The sequence below is a fragment of the Gossypium hirsutum genome, chromosome D07 (genome assembly GCF_007990345.1).
Source record: "Gossypium hirsutum isolate 1008001.06 chromosome D07, Gossypium_hirsutum_v2.1, whole genome shotgun sequence".
In the NCBI taxonomy this organism is placed as follows: Eukaryota; Viridiplantae; Streptophyta; class Magnoliopsida; order Malvales; family Malvaceae; genus Gossypium; species Gossypium hirsutum.
In genome coordinates this window covers 9,704,080-9,721,666 of record NC_053443.1, presented here as the reverse complement: position 1 = coordinate 9,721,666, position 17,587 = coordinate 9,704,080, and the positions used below count along the sequence as shown (strand labels likewise).

The window sequence follows — 17,587 nt, the reverse complement described above, 5'->3', positions numbered from 1 at the left end:
TTAAACAAATTCAGGACAATTGATAAATTTTACGCACCCTATTAATCTGGCATTAATTTAAAAAATTTACCACAACTAACTCTGTCGTATATCATCATCAAACATGTGGCAATTTATAACTCATTGGATATCACAACAGTTCAGTTTCTAATTGGTTGGGTATCACAAAAAATTTATTTAATGGCAAAGGATCACTCATTTTAGAATTGAACCGGATGGACTAAAAGTACCGAGCTAGAATAAGGAATTGAATTGGTTAACCTATAAACTAGTTGAACCATCCAATCGGATTGATTAAACTGGTTAGTTAAACTAGTTGAAGTGATTGTCGAATATGTTTTGTCTATTTTTAAATATATATAATTTAATTTTTATAATTTATTCAATTAAATCCAAAGAATTTGGTTTTGAAAATCTTGCAAAAGATTGAATAAATGAAAAGTCGAAAACTTTAAATTTGGGCGAAAAATCATTTTAAGGACCAAAACAAGAAAAGCGATATACTTTAGAGAGTAAACGATGCATTAAGCCTTTTAACTAAGGACAAAGGCAAATGGAGATTTGTATTTGTAACTAAAACGACACCGTTTTGACATCCAAATAGTCATAGTCATATAACATATCCCAAACCAGTGTCTTGCAAAACCCAAACGCATACGGCAGACGGAACCAAAGAACACAAAACGAAAAACGCGATCTTTACAAACATGGAGATGAGTTTAACCCAAATAGCCAAGCCACCACCATGTCTTGTTAATAAAAATTCTCTTTTTACAAACAAAAATAGAGTAAAATCCACTGTAAAAGCTTTAAGGAATTCATATCCAAAAAGAGCAACAGTATCCAGTAATTGGGATGTCTCTAATTTATCCCCTCTTTCTTCATCTTCAACAACTCCAACTTGGTTTCCCAGATTTGAAGAGCTTGACACTACCAACATGCTTCTTCGTCAAAGGATTATATTTTTGGGTTCTCAGGTTTGGGTTTTTATTTTTATTTAAAGTTCTTTGCTTCTTTATTGCTTTGTTACACAATCTTGAGTATGGGTTTGGTTTATATTTTCAATTGGGAAAGTGGGTTTGGTTTTTAAAGGGTGGAATGTTATTTATTGATCAAATATGCAACTTGATTTGTGAACTTTTAGTGCAATTATTCAGCGTTTTCTTTTTGCTATTGTACTGGTAAAGTGTTGATTTTGATACTCAATTCTTATACCGCTTTGCACCAAATCAATGGATTACATTGCCCACTATATTGAAGTTCATGTGTAATTTTGAAGATTTATCCCATAGTTTCTATAATTCAATTTGGAAATCGATTTGTTTATTGCCGTTCTTTGCTTTATTATTATTATTATTGTTGGATAATGGGTTTGGTTTTTAAAGGGTAGAAATATTACTTACTGATCAAATATGCAACTTGATTGGTGAACTTTTAGTGCAATCATTCAGTGTTTTTTTTCCTATTGTACTGTTAAGATTTTGATACGCAATTCTTATACCACTTTGCACCAAATCAATGGATTACATTGCACAACACATTGAAGTTCATGTGTAATTTTGAAGATTTATCCCATAGTTTTATAATTCAATTTGGAAATTGATTTGTTTGTTAACATCTATTTGTGTTTTTTTTATGGAATATAGAGGAAATGGGATTATCTTTCTTCAGCATTTAGTTGGTTTAAAGATAGACTTTTCGAAATTTACGGTATTATGGCTTCGAATTTAAGGTCTCAGTGATTATTTTGGTTTGAACTGTTTTTTATTTTTCATTGATGTTAAATAGGTGGATGACATGACAGCAGACTTGATTATAAGTCAGCTATTACTTCTCGATGCTGAAGACTCTGAGAAAGACATAAAATTGTTCATCAATTCACCCGGCGGCTCTGTCACTGCTGGTATGTCTATATGTATTCTTCCATATGCTCGACTCCTTGCTTCTTTCTGTTTTTTGTTGCCTTTCTTCATAAGAATTAGAATAGGCTTTGGAACTTGATAAACTGTTTAATACGGTTTACATTTAGGGTATTCTTTGTAGTTTACAATAAGGTAAACTCCTAGAGTTCCGAGCTCGGTTAGTTTCAAAGTAATCATATGGTTTGCAAATGGTCTTTGATCAGTGTTATTTAAGGATGCACAGCAAAAAAGAACCTTAAGTGAAGTAAGGCGCAAAATGTATAGGTGTGTATGTATATACAATGAGCGTAAGATATATAATTATGATAATGAACTCAAAGAAGTGTTTACAAAACATGCAATTTCATTTTCTTTTGTTTGCTAACATGCTTGATTTCCTTTGGTCCTGTGTATGTTGTTTAATACTCAACACCGAGAAGCATTCACTTAGGTGATATGCAAACAGTTTAGGTGTACATTAACCTTCTCTCATTGGTTGTTGCTTGTAGGAATGGGAATATACGATGCCATGAAGATGTGCAAAGCAGATGTTTCGACTATTTGTCTAGGGCTAGCTGCATCAATGGGTGCGTTTCTCTTGGCTACCGGTACAAAAGGGAAGAGGTTTTGCATGCCTAATTCGAGAGTGATGATTCATCAACCACTTGGAACTGCTGGAGGCAAAGTAAGTCTATGATGATCCGCTTTATATCCTCGTTTCAAGGATTGTTGGGCACTATTAGCTTCATTGTGTGGCTTAAACCAACGAGAGATTTGATTGCATTATATTTGCTAGAGTTGACTGTCTTATAGGTAAAAGTATCACAAAAGCCTCTGTACTAGTAGTCGGGTTGTATTTTGCCCCTACTACTCAAAAATGGGCAAGCTAGTCTTTATAAATTAGATAAAAAAGCAAACTGGTCATTCTGTTAAAAATTGGCCCCTATATGTCAGCATGAGATACATGTGGTACGTCATATATCACTATCTGGTTATTCTGTCAGCCTCGTTAGTTTTTAACAATACAAATGGATAAAATTTTTAACAAAAAGGACTAATTTGTTCTTTGAACTCATATACAAGGACTAATTTATCTATTTTTTAATAGATAAGGCAAAATGCAATCTAACTTCAATACAGGGTCTCCATACTATACCAACTTTGAGTGCTTGCCCGAATTGTCAATACAAAGTTTTTCTGCTAATTCTACGTAGATCGGTTTTCTGCTTATGTGTGTTGAGAGTGTATTTGATAATATATAATGTCGCTAGTTGATTTCTGGTGGTTCATTATTCACACTCGACCGCCGCATATGATTACAGGCAACAGAGATGAGCATACGGATAAGGGAAATGGTGTACCATAAGGTTAAGTTGAACAAGATTTTATCAAGAGTTACAGGAAAGCCCGAAGAACAGGTTAATGCCTTCTGTTGCCTTTATCATCTACTGTTTTTTTTATCACACTCGGTGTTTGTTTTTTACTATCCATTATGTTGCAGATCGAAGTAGATACAGACCGGGATAATTTCATGAATCCTTGGGAAGCCAAGGAATATGGTCTAATCGACGGAGTTATAGACGATGGCAAGCCAGGGTTAGTTGCTCCAATTGCAGATGCAGCACCGCCACCGAAGACCCGGGTTTGGGATTTGTGGAAAGTTGAAGGGAGCAAGAAAGCAAAGAAGAATTTGCCTACAGAACATAAAATGCTACAGAATGGTCATACAGGTGGCCAGGAAAAGAAAGAAGCTGCTCCTTTATGAAGATTTTGTGAGAGAACTGTTTACCTCCATTGTTGTTTCTCTCTTTAAGCTTTTGACATGTTAGATTGTAACAATTATTTTTTCAAAAATGACAAAAAAGAACACAATCTCAATGAATTGAAACTTAATAGATATCAGATTATGGTTGCATCATTACATTGTCATGATTGTAGCATTAGCATATACATACATACATACATGATCATCAACCACTTAAATAGATACTTCTGAATTGCCATCACTGCTTTCACTTCCACTTCCACTACCACTTCCGCTACTTTCACTACCGCTACCGCTCCCACTACTCTCACTTCCACTACTACTACTCGAGCTTGAACTCTGCTCTTCTTTCTCTTCAGCATTCACTTGAGCTCTAAGAGCTTCTGCGGCACTACGTCCTGCTTTATGTTCTTCATCCTCACTTAAATCAACCTCCTCATCTATGTCAACTGGTAAGTTTATATCGATGCCAACACCAGTGGATATCTTTTCAGAAGCGTTGTCATCTTGTTTATCGGTTCCCAACCCATCATTGTCATCATCATCGTTGACTATATCAACCTGTTCTTCTGATTCATAACTTTTTGGATCTGGTGAAACCTTTGGTTTATTAGGAATTGAAGATGCGTGCTCACCTCCGCTATTGAAGTCACCAGTGTCAATATGTTCCAGTAATGGAGGAACTGGACTTTTGTTTGAAGACTCGGGTTTTGGCCCTTTACCAAGTGGAGGGGAATAAGACTCTGCAGCACGACCAACTGAAGGAGCCATGGCTGTGGTACCGGTAGCTGCAGCCATGGATTCGCCAGGTTGACGTACATGCCTCAACCGCTTGACAGCTCGGTGTAACCGTTCCAACCGGAAAGCCTCGCCATCAAAGAACAAAACAGCATCATTATCCTTGTAATCTTCACAAACACCATCAAATGTCACCTTGGGTTTTCCATGTTGGTTGTTTTCAAATTCTACCTTAACCCTATAATCTTTAGACTTATGTAATAATCCTGGTTGGTTCTTATCAATTGATGCTGGCTTAAATTCATCTGAAAACAGAACCAAACAAAAACAATATTCAATTCAAAATTCAACGATTTTCATATGTGAAAGATTGGTAAAACTAAACTAAAATCCTTAATGAATTTTCAACTCTGGGTATTTACAGCAAAAAGAATATGTAAAGTTAATAAGGTAAAAATACTATAAAGGTCCTACTATGAGTCAGATTACATTTTGTTTCTTCTACTTAAAAAATTATAAATTAATCAAAGAGTAAATTAATCTTTCCAATAAAATTTCCATTCATTTTTATTGTTAAAAATTAGTCCATGTAGTAGCACCAGCTTTTAATAGAAATAAATGAAAATTTTAAACCAGTTTGATCTAATGAACATGAACTAATTTACAATTTTTTGAGGTCAAAATGCAATTTGACTGCTAGTATGGGACCTCTATAGTACTTTTAACAAGTTAATGACATTGAGCATCAAAGCCTAAAATTCAATGATTTGCAATTCTGAATACTGATAGAACAAGAATATATGAAGTTATCCCATTGAAATTAAAGATGGCTAGTTAACAAATTTCTTTCGTTTTCTCGGAAAACATTAAGAACCCAGAAAAAAAAAAGCGATACTTACCATGAAAAACTATTTCTTTTTCTGGGTTAGCAAACAAAACCCAGAAAAAATTAAAAGGAGGAAATGAGTACTTACAGCGTAAAGTACAGAACTTGGAATTAGGTTGGTGTTGGTCCTTGAGGGAAGACCCTAAACTTATATTGTACCATCGATTAGGCTTAGGAGCAGTACTTGGTTCTTCTTGGTTGCAGTTACTTGCCATTTTCGAAAACCCTAGAAGGAATTTTTGAAAGGGGTAAAAGAAAAAGACGAGTAAGAAAATTAATCAATTGGGGGTCAGAAAAAGGGTGGTTTGGTCTTTTTAGCTCAGTACTAAAGTTGATAAATTTACCTATGTAGTTTAAAAAGTTGCGAATTTAATACCATACTTTAATTAAGTTACTCTACATTTTAAAGTTTAAAGTACGGTTATGCGACAAATGTATTATTATAAGTGTAATGTCATATTAACTTATTATTTTTACACATTACTAACTAAAAATTTAGTTAATGGATTAAGGACAATCATTTAAGTCAAGACAAAAATTTATAAATTAAAAATGCATACAAACTTTGAATGATATAATTAGAAAATTTGTACTAAATTTACAATTGTACAAATAGTACGAGACTGATAATTAAATTTAACCAAATAAATTTAACTCTTACTATTTGGCTCAGTACTAAAATTTTAAAATTTGAAAAGTAATAAGATTAAAATTGATTAATTCAAAAAGTTCAATGATTAAAATTGATTAAATTAAAATATAAGACTAAATTCACAACTTTCACAAAGTTTAGGGACTAAAAGAAACATTTAACCATATATTTAACTTACGCGGGTAAAGGTTAACTCTTTTTTTTTTTTATAGAAGTCCCCATAGTTTTTTTCCCTCGAAAAATCTCTCATTTTTCCTCTCTAATGGCTGCAGTTCCTCTCAGGTACTTACCCTCTTCCATTTTCATTTTCTGGGTTTTTTGTTTTTATAAATGATTGTTCTTAATCCCATTACAACTTTTTTGCCCATTAACTGTAAATTGAGTCTTATGTCATTATATTTTCCCCCTTTTAGAACAAAGATCGTTTCTTTATGTTGGGATTTTCTTCGATTGTTTAATTATAACTTTTGATTAATCTATAAAGGTGGGTTTGTGTTGAGAATTTGGATTTCAAAAGCAAATGGTATTGAGGCCTTAGTTTAAAAAATAGCAAACTAGTTCTTATATGTTAGATCCAAGAGCATACTGCTCCTATTAAAAATGATATCCATTTCTACCGTTAAAAATCGGGCTTTTATGTCAGCGTGGAATTTTAACAATAAAAATGGAGGAAACCTTTAACAGAAATGATCAGTTTGCTCTTTAATCTATCTATAGGGACTAATTTGACCAATTTTTAGTAAAGGGGTAAAATGAAATTTTACTCCTAGTACAGGGGTCTACGTGATACTTTTACCTGTCCTTTTTTATTTGGATTTGTTTATTATATGATAAACACACACACACATGTATATATATATAGTTGCAACTTCAAATTTGTCTGTTCAATTGTTTAATTCTTGGATCTGTTTGTATTTCGATCTTAATTGCAGTTTGTAGCATTAGTAGGAACATAACATATGCTTGCTCTTCTTTTTCGGTTTCTAAGGCTTTGTAAGTACTTTCATGTTTGAATTGGTAGTTTAATCGTCTTATATACTCCATAAAACAGAACTTGTAACTTCGAAATTGTTGGATTTCAGAAATTTCGATGATTTTTTAGTGAGGAGGAGATCATTGAATTTGAGATTGAATCTTTCCAGCGAGTTTCCACTTAGATCCATTAGAATGGAAATCAGTGATAATTGTACCCCTTTGAGTGCAAACAATGAATCTAGAGGCGCGTTGGTTGTTTTCGAAGGGTTGGATCGTAGTGGGAAAACGTCACAATGTGGGAGGTTGGTTTCGTATTTGGAGGGATTGGGTCATTCAGTTGAATTATGGCGATTTCCAGACAGAACTACAAGTGTCGGACAGCTGATATCTGCGTATCTTACAAATAAATCGCAGTTGGATGACCACACGATTCATCTCCTTTTCAGCGCAAATCGGTGGGAGAAGAGGTAAGTGTTGAAACTTATTACATACATTGTCCTATAATAATCTTGTCTGGTTGGAAACTACATTGAAAACTAGACCAAGATATCCGCAAACACGTGGTTCTGATAGTAGTATCAGGGTTTAACACAAAGTTGTAAGATCAACTATTTGTTTGCAGATCAATGATGGAAACCAAACTGAAAGCTGGAACCACTCTTATAGTGGACCGTTACTCTTATTCCGGGGTTGCTTTCTCAACTGCTAAAGGACTTGATTTCGAATGGTGTAAGGTGAAAGCATGCTGCAGAAAAACCAAACTGTTATAAGTATTATTTAGCATATGGTCATTCATATCAAAATGAGGTCTTTCCTTACAGGCACCAGAGATCGGTTTAATAGCCCCAGATTTGGTCGTGTATCTCGACATAACACCCGAGGTTAGTCATGCACTCAACTGCTTCTTCCTTTTTTTATGTTAAATATCCCTATATGACTGAAATATCGTTTCATACTATCAGAAAGCTGCAGAAAGAGGAGGCTACGGAGGTGAGAGATATGAACAGCTTGAGTTTCAGCGGAAAGTCTCCCAACACTATAAACTCCGCAAAGATTCTTCATGGAAGGTAATATATATGTATATGTTGGCCATAGATGAAAGTTTTCTGTGTTGATTGCAGATTGTAGATGCTTGCCAACCCTTGGATGATGTGGAAAAACAGGTGAAAGAGATTGTATTACAGCATATCATAGCATGCCAAAAAGGGAAAATTCTTTCATCCTTGTGGTCATGTTAGGTTATATATATATATATATAACAGAATATTATCCCATATACCGTCTGTGGAGTTTTTATATTTTAAATCGGTGGTGGTGTTTTTGGATTTGGATTTCAATTTAGTATCTTTTTTCAAACTAGAAATGGTATCCTTGAATTTCACAATATTGCTATGGTTACATTTATTAAGATGTTGTTGTTATAGTTTTAAGGTAAATTATTAGAAGGTTATTATATTTATTGAATTATTCAAAACTTTTCATTTTAAGTTATTTGATTGATAAAATCATGGTTGTATAGCCTTTTTTTTGGTTTGCACCTCCTATACTAGTCAAGAGCTCTTTTTCTTTTTTACAATTTAATTTTTTTCATCAATTAATTTTCAACATATCAAATTTTCGAATCAAAATCTAAACAATTTTCTTTTCCATCAAATTGTCTTGGATCTAAGGCATGTTTTATTTGTCAATAGATATTGGTCCATATATGAATTATCAAATTGTCATTTGGAGGTCACTAATTGGATTTAAAAAAAAAAAGTCTAGTAACTTAAATAAAATTTTTTTGAATAGTTTAGAAGGTATTTTGTAACATTTTAAAATTAAGTGATCAATATGTAAACTTATTAATGATTTAGTGATCTTGGGTGCAATTTAACCCCATAAAAGGTGATTCATATGAAAAGGCCAAAACTGGACGTTAAATAAAAAGCCGAAAAGGGTGTTGTAGCTTGAAGAAATCTACAAAAGAGATTAATTGTTACATGGCTCTAACAATCTCTCCCTTTTCTTTGCCGTATATTCACAAAAACCCGTCAAATTTTCACCACAAATTGAAGAACCCTTGTTTATCTTCTATTAAAACCCACCAAATACAATCCAAATCAGGTCTATTTCCAATTTTCTGCACATCGAAACCCAGCACCAAGAACCTGAAAACATGCAAGAATTGCAAAACCCAATTCGACCCATTGCTCAATCACCCTCGAGCATGCCATTTTCACACTGCCCATTTCGGAGGTAACCATTTTTTTTTCTGCATTACTTCGTTTGCACTGATTTCAGCGTTGTATGCTTGAACTGTAAACATAGCCGCATAGGCAAAGTATTTCTGTCAAAATTTGGGGGTTTTAAGCTTTAGATAATTAAAAGAAAAATGGGTTCTTTTGTTTAGGAATTGTTGATTGAATTTTATTATTATTAGTTTTTTTATCAATGATTTTGGGTGTTGAATGGTTTAAGTTCTAGCTAAATGAGAGTGGTGACAATCTTGCATAATCAGTTTGCAAAGTTAATTGTTGAATTAACAGTAATAATTTGTAATGATAAGTTCATTCCTTGTTCATATCTTACCACAATTGGCTTTGTGGGAGCCATAATTGAGATATAGTCTATGTAACTCTCGAGTTTGAGCGTTGGATATGTGCACCACATAGGTGTTCAAAAATGAGTTTTTCAATGTACTTGGAAAATCATTGATATGTGTCGAATACGAGTACTAAAAAAACTTAAAAAGTAGAGTAACATAGGATATGTCGATATTGGAAAGTGACGTGGAGGAAGATGGGATGGAGATCAAGAACGGTTCACCCTATTAGGGTGGAGAGTTGTATTGTGTAGGTGGTGAAAAGGAACGAAGGGAAGGTAGGGAAAGGATGGACTGTTTGTATAGTAAGGGATCAATGAACATGGCACCTCCTTGAGGTGAGAGAGAGCTTATATCAATGTTTTTTAAACTGGACCATTGGTTGAGTCAGTTAGGATACCAAATCGCCAATTCAATTGGTTTGACTGGTTCAATTGATTTGAATAAAAAATTATTAAAAATTCAAAAAAAATTAAAAAATTTTGGTTCAATCAGTTTTTAGCCAGTTTATCTGCCAGTTCAATCAGTTCTCAATCTAACCGGGTTAAACCAGTCTTCAGACCTACCTGGTAGGTTCGATTCGGTTCAAACAACACTGGCTAATATAGGTTGATCTTGTGGGACACATGGCTGCCTTTGGTTGGTTGGCTGATCCCTTCCAAGATCTTTGTTAAGTGGGCAACATGACATCATTTAAGTTGCAAGGTATGTGGATGATGTCTTATCGGAGTGGTCTGGTTGTCAGAACTGGTTGACTTGCATGTTCCTCACGTCCGGTGAAAGTGTTCATGGTTTGAGCATGTTTTGAACCTTTTTTGCACTTGTTTCAGCTTCCAATATATGCTTTTTGATAGATCACTCTCAAAATTGTTATTTTTCTTTCAATTAAGTTTCTCATATTCACATTTTTAGGAACATTTTTGTTTACAGGGGAAACAAAGAGGAAATTTGAGAGTGTATATGCAGGGGGCACCATGGATACACCTGAATCTGGTAAAGTATTTCAATACTGGCATTGTTGTGGCTCTGAAGATCCATTTGATCCTGGATGTACTGCTGCTCCTCATGCTTCTTACGACGACTAATGCCGGTTCGCCGCTGTCTTCAAAGACTGATGCCGGGTCGGTTTCTTTATAAACATTTAACTTTGTATGTATTTATTATTGGAAGTACATTTCATTCACATTTTGTAGGAAAAAAAAACCATGTGATAATGCATCTGTTTATTGTAGGTTCAAGATGAACTATGTGAGATGTTGAGACTCTGTTAGTGTAGTTGTTTTTTCAGTTTTTTATGGTTCATTGAACAGTTGAACCAATGATTTCTTTCCGAAATATGTATGGTAGTGGCTTGGATATTTGTATGTTTTTGTAAATTTCGAAACAAAATTTGCAAATTTGTTTCAACATCAGAATTTATTTATTATAAGTATTATATTTGAGTATTATTAATCCCTTGGATAGCCTTTAGGGTAAATTTGATATATTTGTAGTTTTTACGAAATAATTAGGGTTTTAGGTATTTTTTTATATTTAATAAAATAAACCGATTTGGAGAGAGAAATAAAAAATGCATCTTGACGCGTTTTCCTGCCAAGTCAGATGAAAACACGTCTAACGGGACGCATTTTCAACCAACGGTAACTTTTCCCAACGGTAAAAAAAAATTCAACTGCAAAATTTTTTCCAACAGCTAGAAGCGACTAGTTTATATGCTATATAAACTCAAGCCATTTTATTCCTTTTGCATTTAAATCCCTTTTTCCTAATTCTCTCAATTCATCCATTCTTTCAATTTTTTCAACGTATTAGTTCTAAATTTTTCATTCAATTTCTCTTCAAGTCTTATTGTTTTAATTTTATATTTCGTCTTTATTTTTAATTAATTTTTATGATGACAATTCTGCTTATTTGTTTCCATGACAAGTATACTTCCGACATCCAATTGTAAATGGTAAAAAAATATTATTATATTTTTTAATTTTAATTAAGTTCATTATTAAGTTGTTAAGATTACTAATTTTATAATTTTTTTATCTTTATATAATCAGGCCGAAAAGCAGATTTTAGAGACGTACATACACAATTTAACTATAAGGGCACCGCGTCTTATTAAACAACACTTGCAAGAGGTGAGATTCTTACACATATCTTGTATGCTTGGGGGGATTAAATTGGATTCTACTCTTATCAGCGCTTTAGTGAAAAGATGGAGACTCGAGACACACATTTCATCTTTCGTGCGGTAAGTGTACAATTACACTCAAGGATGTAGTTTTACAACTCGATTTACTGGTGGATGGGTTAGTCGTTACGGGGCGGTGGTCGTTGGTAATTGGAGCGCAATTTATGAGCAAGGTGCCAGACAATTTTTTTAGTAGCCGGATAAAGATGAAATGGTTGGAAGAAAATTTCAATTGTATCAACAATTCCGCGAGTGTCGTTGAAAGAGAACAATACGCCTGAGCATTTATCCTGAGGTTAATCAAGGGTCTTCTAATACCCGATAAATCTCAAAATCTGGTATATTTTAGGTGGCTACTACAACTCATCGACTTGAAAGAAGTGAGGCGACTCAATTGGGAAGTAACCGTGTTGACCCTATTGTACCGAGAGATGTGTTGGGCGACGTAACTACAAAAAATTATAATCAGTGGTTGCATACTCCTTTAGCAATCATGGGCATGGTACCGACTACTATTTTTACATTCCCGAGTAAACACCCCTTATTCTTTCTCACTTGTAATAAGGTAAAATTCATTTGATAATATAATTACCATAATATTTTTTTTCATTATTACATTTTTTAAAGAACATATTATTTGAATATGTGGAACAATGAGGCGAGTCATGTGGGTATAGCGGACGACATTGAAAATATCTGGCTACTATTAAATCAACAATTGGAAGTCGAGATTTCTTTTCGAAATTTTAAATTATATAATGTTTACGTAAGGATTTGAAATTTAATATTGGGTAGATAATCAAATTTATAATTTTTTACTATAGTTTAAACGAACGTCATATGCTGATTTGAGAATTCAAGAATTCATCCTAGTCAAATTTTTGGCCAAGCGCAATATTTGGCATGTCAAGGTGCCATTTATAGTTCGCGATGGTGGAGATGCACAAATCTCATCGAGTGATACGCCAATTCGGATTTAGGGAAAGTATTCCACCATCACCCCAAGACATCGAAGAATTGCACAAATCGACTTGCGAGAGAGAACCAACAAAGATTGGGTGAAATGTCATGACAAATATATCTACATTTGGGAGCATAGGTACGATTTCATATCTATGTGTGAATCAATTCTCACACCGGAATTGACGACCTCTCCAAATTACATGACATGGTTTAGACATCATGGTAAGTCATATCTACTCTTGGAGGAGGAAAGGGCTAGACAACATCGTCATATGAGGTCGAGACGAACCCACATGAATCCTAGGTTGGGAGTACATGTCTCGATGGAGTCATCATTAGCTCTAACCCCACACGTAGCATTGATGGTTGCACCACCTCCTAATCAGAATGGTTCATATTATTTTGGTGCTTTCACTAGTCCCGTTTTTTATACACAAGCACCATATTATGCACCACTGTACCATGTATCAACACCTTTTGCAGGTGTATTTTTTGCACCACCTCCATCCTAAGTACCATATAGAGCGCCAATGTCGACAACAACACGGGTGTATCCATCATTTTCGACAATTCCATTATTTTATCTATAATCGAGTTATGCGACACCATACACTTATCCATCAATAGTATCACAAACACCCTCGGTGTCATTGTTCTACCAAGGTGGTTCATCTTCGCAACTACATGTTACTTAAACAAATGATATATGATGGCAACATAGGACGACACGACACTTAAGCATGGAAGAACAGGAAGAAGATGAAGATGGAGGTCGAGGTGAAGATGAATATGAAGATGAAAAAGGTGAGGAGTCAGAACCCCAACTATGAAGAAATCCTCCTTGGAACCGACACCCACCAGGTTGTGGAAGACATTCGGCCCAATGACGTGAATGATTTTTTTTAATTTTTTTCATGGAAATCATCATTTAATTTATTAACTTTTAATTTGTATTTTATTACATTTTTTATCCATAATGTACCTATTCCAATTATACAAAAAAAAGTTGATCAACTGTATTTTACATTAACAATATACTTATTTACAATCTAAGGAAAAAAATTAAAAGTTTGGGTTATTATACTATTGTAATTTTCATATCAGTAGTATATACTTATTTATTTACAATCTACGAAAAATGGAATTTTTTATATTATATTCTACTATTTTTACATCAATAATACTATATCAATATTTACAATTTACCAAAAAATGAGAAGCAATGAAAAAATGTACAAATTGCTTGTTTGTTTGCTTCTTTTTTTGTATGTCTATAAAAAAATGAATAAATGTGTTAATTGGTTCTTGTCCTCAATGTTTCCCCCAAATGATGATATGTTGGCTTAGTATACCCTAGGTTCCTACAATAACTGCATAACCTCAGTTTGTTTGTCGTCTCTCGAATATCCATATTATTGTGTATCCGAGTAGAATTCGGTTGACCTTTTAGTTTGTAACTCAATAAAATATTCAATAAAACTCGAATGGAGCGCTCGATACAGGCTGCCACATACTTTCATTTGGGACTTGTAACAGCCCGTTTCAGTGAAATCGGAACAATGGTTTTGGGACCACAAATCCGAGTCCATAAAAAATTATTTTAAAATTTATTTTGTGGTCTAATGTATGATAGAAATATTATACGAAAATTTTGTTAAGAAAATTTGATCGAGTACATGTTTAATTGATAAAATGACCAAATTGTATGAAATGCAAAAGTTGAGTTTTAGTAGCTATAAGTATCAAATAGCAATGAAATTCAAAATTGGAGGTTCTTATATGATAAATAGACCATTAATAGGAGTTAGTAGATAAATATGATGATTCATCCATGAAAATTTAAGAAAAGAAAAGGACTAAATTTGAAAGTAAATAAATAAAATATGATAAATAAAATAAATATCTAATATCATCATTTCTATCATCTTTCCCAATTAAAAGACATGGAAACCCTAGTTTTTGGGTGTTGAGTTCAAGCAAGTTTTTTTTGGCTCAATTAGGTATGAATTCTTGTCTCGTTTTTAGTAATTTCTATGTTTCCGAGATCATAAAAGCTTAATTTAGCTATCTTGGGATTAATTTGTAAAATTATCAAAGTACTAGGGTTTTTCCATGGATTAATATGCATGAATTATGAAATTTATGTTAGAAAATGAAAGGTTGTTGATGGATAAACAACTTTTGTAAAGTAATTTTTTTATGAAATTGTGATTATGGACTAAATTGTAAAGATGTAAAATTCATGAAAAAATTCTAAATTTTATGAAATAAATGGACTTCTAATGTTACATGTAATAATCGGTTAGGCTTGGAATAAGGATTAAATTGCATAAATTTCATTTTCCGAGCCTAGGGACAAAATCATCATTAATTAAAAGTATATGGGCAAAACGATAATTTTGCCTAAGATGTGAATTGAATTGAATTGAATTGAATATGAATTATATTAAATTGAGTTAAATTTACTCTTATAGATCCGGATAAATAAAATACGGAATTAGAACGAGGAAAAGAGAAAGTGTCGGATTAGTAAACAACAAATCAACGAACACTTGTCAAGGTAAGTTCGTGTAACTAAATTGTGTATATTTATATGTTTGAATTGGATGTTGTATATGCGAATTGTATAAATGATATATGTATGAAATTGATCACATATCTGATAATACTCGATAAATAATAAATCCCATTTGGATAAATAAGATTCGATGGATACGGGGTTCCCAAACTGGTTATGGTCTTGCATATATTGCAGACACACCACAGCTAGAAAGAGCGTCCCGTTATTTGCTCTCATGAGCATCCTGATATATGGCCCTCTCGAGCTTTCCGTTATGTGGTTCTTGTGAGCTTCGCATTAATAGCTCTTTAGAGCATCTCGATTGGTTGTGATTCTGCATATGTTGTAGATACACCACAGCTCTTATAAGCATCCCGATATATGGCTCTTCATGAGCTTCCCGATTAAAGGCTCTTTATGAGCTTCCTAATTAATGGCTCCCCGAAGCTTCCCGATATGACTCGCATGAGCTCTCCGATTATGGCTCTTATGAGCTTTCCATTATACAGCCCGAATAAGCTTTTCGTTAATGGCTCCCTGGAGCTTTCTGTTATATGGCTCGAGAGAGGGCTTCCCGATTATGTACTCAAATGAGCACCCCCGAATATGAATTAACAGATTTCAGATTCGTACACTTCATGTGTACTACCCTTGTATCCATCGATATTTTAAATGATTCAACGGGTAAAGTTCTGATATGAGATGATATGAATTCAAGATGAATTACTATGATAAATACTTGAAGTACAAAGATATGATATGTACATGTTCACGGATACTTGAAGTGATAAATACATGTATGTGGAAATTGAATATTGATGAGCTTATTCATGTTTCTTGGTGTTTATGTGAATTACATGACTAACATACTTGATGAGGATATGTGCTAGGCAATTGGCCAAATTGGTTTGAGCATGTTTATTTGCTTACCTTAAATGTGAATTAATTGGTAAGTTAAATTCAATGTTTTACGAACTTACTAAGCTTAAATGCTTACTCTATTTTGTTTCTCCTGTTTATAGTATTGGAAGCTCATAAAGGTTGGAAGTTGGTCGGAGCTAGATCACACTATCCATCGGCCCAATTCAGTATAAATAGTAAATTACTTTTGGTTATAATGGCGTGTATAAGTTAATTAGCCAATGTTCGCACATACATATTTGGTTGTAACTAGCCAGCTGATATGACTTGTGATTGACATATTTTGACGTATATATGTGTGTGTCTTTATCTAGTTAATGTGTATGGTAAAATGATTGAAGTTGAGTGAGGATGGATAATGCATATGAATATTTGATCAAATAGGTAAGTAAGCAAGTTTGTATACTTGGTTATATGAGGTAATATATAATGCATAAGACTTGGATTTGGCTTGGTTTAAATGTCTTGGATTGGCTTGTGAATGTGTTAAAGTGTTAATGTAGGTGGAAGACCAATTCGGTGAGAAATATGGCTTAGAAATTGCCTTATTTCGTCCACACGGGTAGAGACATGGGCGTGTGTCTCAGCCCTGTGTGACACACGACCTAGCACATAGGCGTGTGTTTCGGCCATGTGTTTCCTGCATCTTTAAAATTTAAAACAGAATGCTCAAGATTTTTCACACGGCCTGGCACACAGACGTGTAGCTTGGCCGTGTGACTCAAGTCAAAGAGTTACACAGGTACGAACACGGCCGTGTGTCCTATTTCGAATGCCCACACAGCCTGACCACATGAGCGTGTGTCCCCTGCACCTTGGAAAAATTCGAAATTTTGTGAAAAAATCTCTAAGCGACTAGTTTTTAATGCATTTTTTGGCCTCAAAAGCTCATATAAGGGACTTTATAAATAATTTCTGACATGAATGTTAAATAATATGAAATGTCTATATTTGATCCATATATTCTGGTAATGCTCCATAACCCTATTCCGGCGATGGATACGGGTTAAGGGTGTTACAGGACTGATGGGAATTTAGATTTTCATACTTTATATATGTGTTTTAGTTTGTACACTTCGTTAACATAGCTCATGTGATCCAGATGTACCGAAGCACATATAACACGACCGTGTGCCAGACAGTGTGAACCATAAGGTTTGGGCCAAAGGGGTCGTGTGGGCCCAAATTTTGATTTTTTTCCTAGGACCATAGTTATTGTATGAATCGAATATAGCCCTTTCGAAAGGACCATATGGTATAAATTTTCTTATGAACCATGATTTATGATACTCTAATACTGCTTAATATGACTATTAAACGCATGAGTAGTATGTTATATGTGATAGCATGATCTATTACATGCTAAGTATGATCTGAATCTGATGTGAAAAACATGTATGTCATACACGTATGTGATATCTATCTAGTTTGCATATGCATTGGGGTGGGAAATATGA

The 17,587-nt window shown here is 33.9% G+C and overlaps 4 protein-coding genes across 7 annotated transcripts; 3 read left to right on the top strand and 1 right to left on the bottom strand.

Moving 5' to 3' along the window:
- The first annotated feature begins 603 nt into the window (after positions 1–603).
- On the top strand, positions 604–3,819 carry LOC107953925 (ATP-dependent Clp protease proteolytic subunit 3, chloroplastic). Its single transcript, XM_016889369.2, has 5 exons — positions 604–977; positions 1,789–1,903; positions 2,411–2,586; positions 3,224–3,319; positions 3,403–3,819. Exons 1-5 carry the CDS (start codon positions 708–710, stop codon positions 3,664–3,666), a joined length of 921 nt encoding a protein of 306 aa, XP_016744858.1. The 5' UTR covers positions 604–707; the 3' UTR covers positions 3,667–3,819.
- On the bottom strand, positions 3,780–5,591 carry LOC107953924 (protein rtoA). The gene is made up of 2 exons (XM_016889368.2): positions 5,379–5,591; positions 3,780–4,709 (listed from the first exon to the last, which is right to left on the bottom strand). The coding sequence occupies exons 1-2, from the start codon at positions 5,503–5,505 to the stop codon at positions 3,880–3,882; spliced, it is 957 nt and encodes a 318-aa protein (XP_016744857.1). The 5' UTR covers positions 5,506–5,591; the 3' UTR covers positions 3,780–3,879.
- A 546-nt stretch (positions 5,592–6,137) lies between these two features.
- LOC107953926 (thymidylate kinase) lies at positions 6,138–8,301 on the top strand. 2 transcript variants are annotated; one of them, XM_041097396.1, is made up of 7 exons: positions 6,138–6,224; positions 6,875–6,935; positions 7,025–7,384; positions 7,540–7,651; positions 7,739–7,798; positions 7,880–7,984; positions 8,039–8,301. In XM_041097396.1, exons 3-7 carry the CDS (start codon positions 7,110–7,112, stop codon positions 8,153–8,155), a joined length of 669 nt encoding a protein of 222 aa, XP_040953330.1. In that variant the 5' UTR covers positions 6,138–6,224; positions 6,875–6,935; positions 7,025–7,109; the 3' UTR covers positions 8,156–8,301. The 2 variants fall into 2 exon arrangements, with proteins under 2 accessions (XP_040953330.1, XP_040953329.1); XM_041097395.1 differs by lacking the exon at positions 6,875–6,935 and having other exon boundaries at positions 6,160–6,224.
- A 129-nt stretch (positions 8,302–8,430) lies between these two features.
- LOC121219357 (uncharacterized) lies at positions 8,431–12,298 on the top strand. 3 transcript variants are annotated; one of them, XM_041097399.1, is made up of 3 exons: positions 8,431–9,155; positions 10,432–10,622; positions 11,553–12,298. In XM_041097399.1, the coding sequence occupies exons 1-2, from the start codon at positions 8,900–8,902 to the stop codon at positions 10,584–10,586; spliced, it is 411 nt and encodes a 136-aa protein (XP_040953333.1). In that variant the 5' UTR covers positions 8,431–8,899; the 3' UTR covers positions 10,587–10,622; positions 11,553–12,298. The 3 variants fall into 3 exon arrangements, with proteins under 3 accessions (XP_040953333.1, XP_040953332.1, XP_040953331.1); XM_041097398.1 differs by lacking the exon at positions 11,553–12,298 and adding an exon at positions 10,734–10,908; XM_041097397.1 differs by lacking the exon at positions 11,553–12,298 and having other exon boundaries at positions 10,432–10,908.
- The last annotated feature ends 5,289 nt before the right edge of the window (positions 12,299–17,587 follow it).

Excerpts from the sequence above, each read along its gene's own strand:
- LOC107953926 (XM_041097395.1), top strand. The coding sequence starts at position 6,205 with ATGGCTGCAGTTCCTCTCAG. Across the intron at positions 6,225-7,024 it reads ATGGCTGCAGTTCCTCTCAG|AAATTTCGATGATTTTTTAG; the intron begins GTACTTACCCTC and ends GTTGGATTTCAG. Across the intron at positions 7,652-7,738 it reads TTGATTTCGAATGGTGTAAG|GCACCAGAGATCGGTTTAAT; the intron begins GTGAAAGCATGC and ends CTTTCCTTACAG.
- LOC107953924 (XM_016889368.2), bottom strand. The coding sequence starts at position 5,505 with ATGGCAAGTAACTGCAACCAAGAAGAACCAAGTACTGCTCCTAAGCCT. Across the intron at positions 4,710-5,378 it reads CAAGTTCTGTACTTTACGCT|ATGAATTTAAGCCAGCATCA; the intron begins GTAAGTACTCAT and ends TTCTGTTTTCAG.
- LOC107953925 (XM_016889369.2), top strand. The coding sequence starts at position 708 with ATGGAGATGAGTTTAACCCAAATAGCCAAGCCACCACCATGTCTTGTT. Across the intron at positions 978-1,788 it reads TTATATTTTTGGGTTCTCAG|GTGGATGACATGACAGCAGA; the intron begins GTTTGGGTTTTT and ends GATGTTAAATAG. Across the intron at positions 1,904-2,410 it reads CGGCGGCTCTGTCACTGCTG|GAATGGGAATATACGATGCC; the intron begins GTATGTCTATAT and ends TGTTGCTTGTAG.
- LOC121219357 (XM_041097399.1), top strand. The coding sequence starts at position 8,900 with ATGGCTCTAACAATCTCTCCCTTTTCTTTGCCGTATATTCACAAAAAC. Across the intron at positions 9,156-10,431 it reads TCACACTGCCCATTTCGGAG|GGGAAACAAAGAGGAAATTT; the intron begins GTAACCATTTTT and ends TTTTGTTTACAG.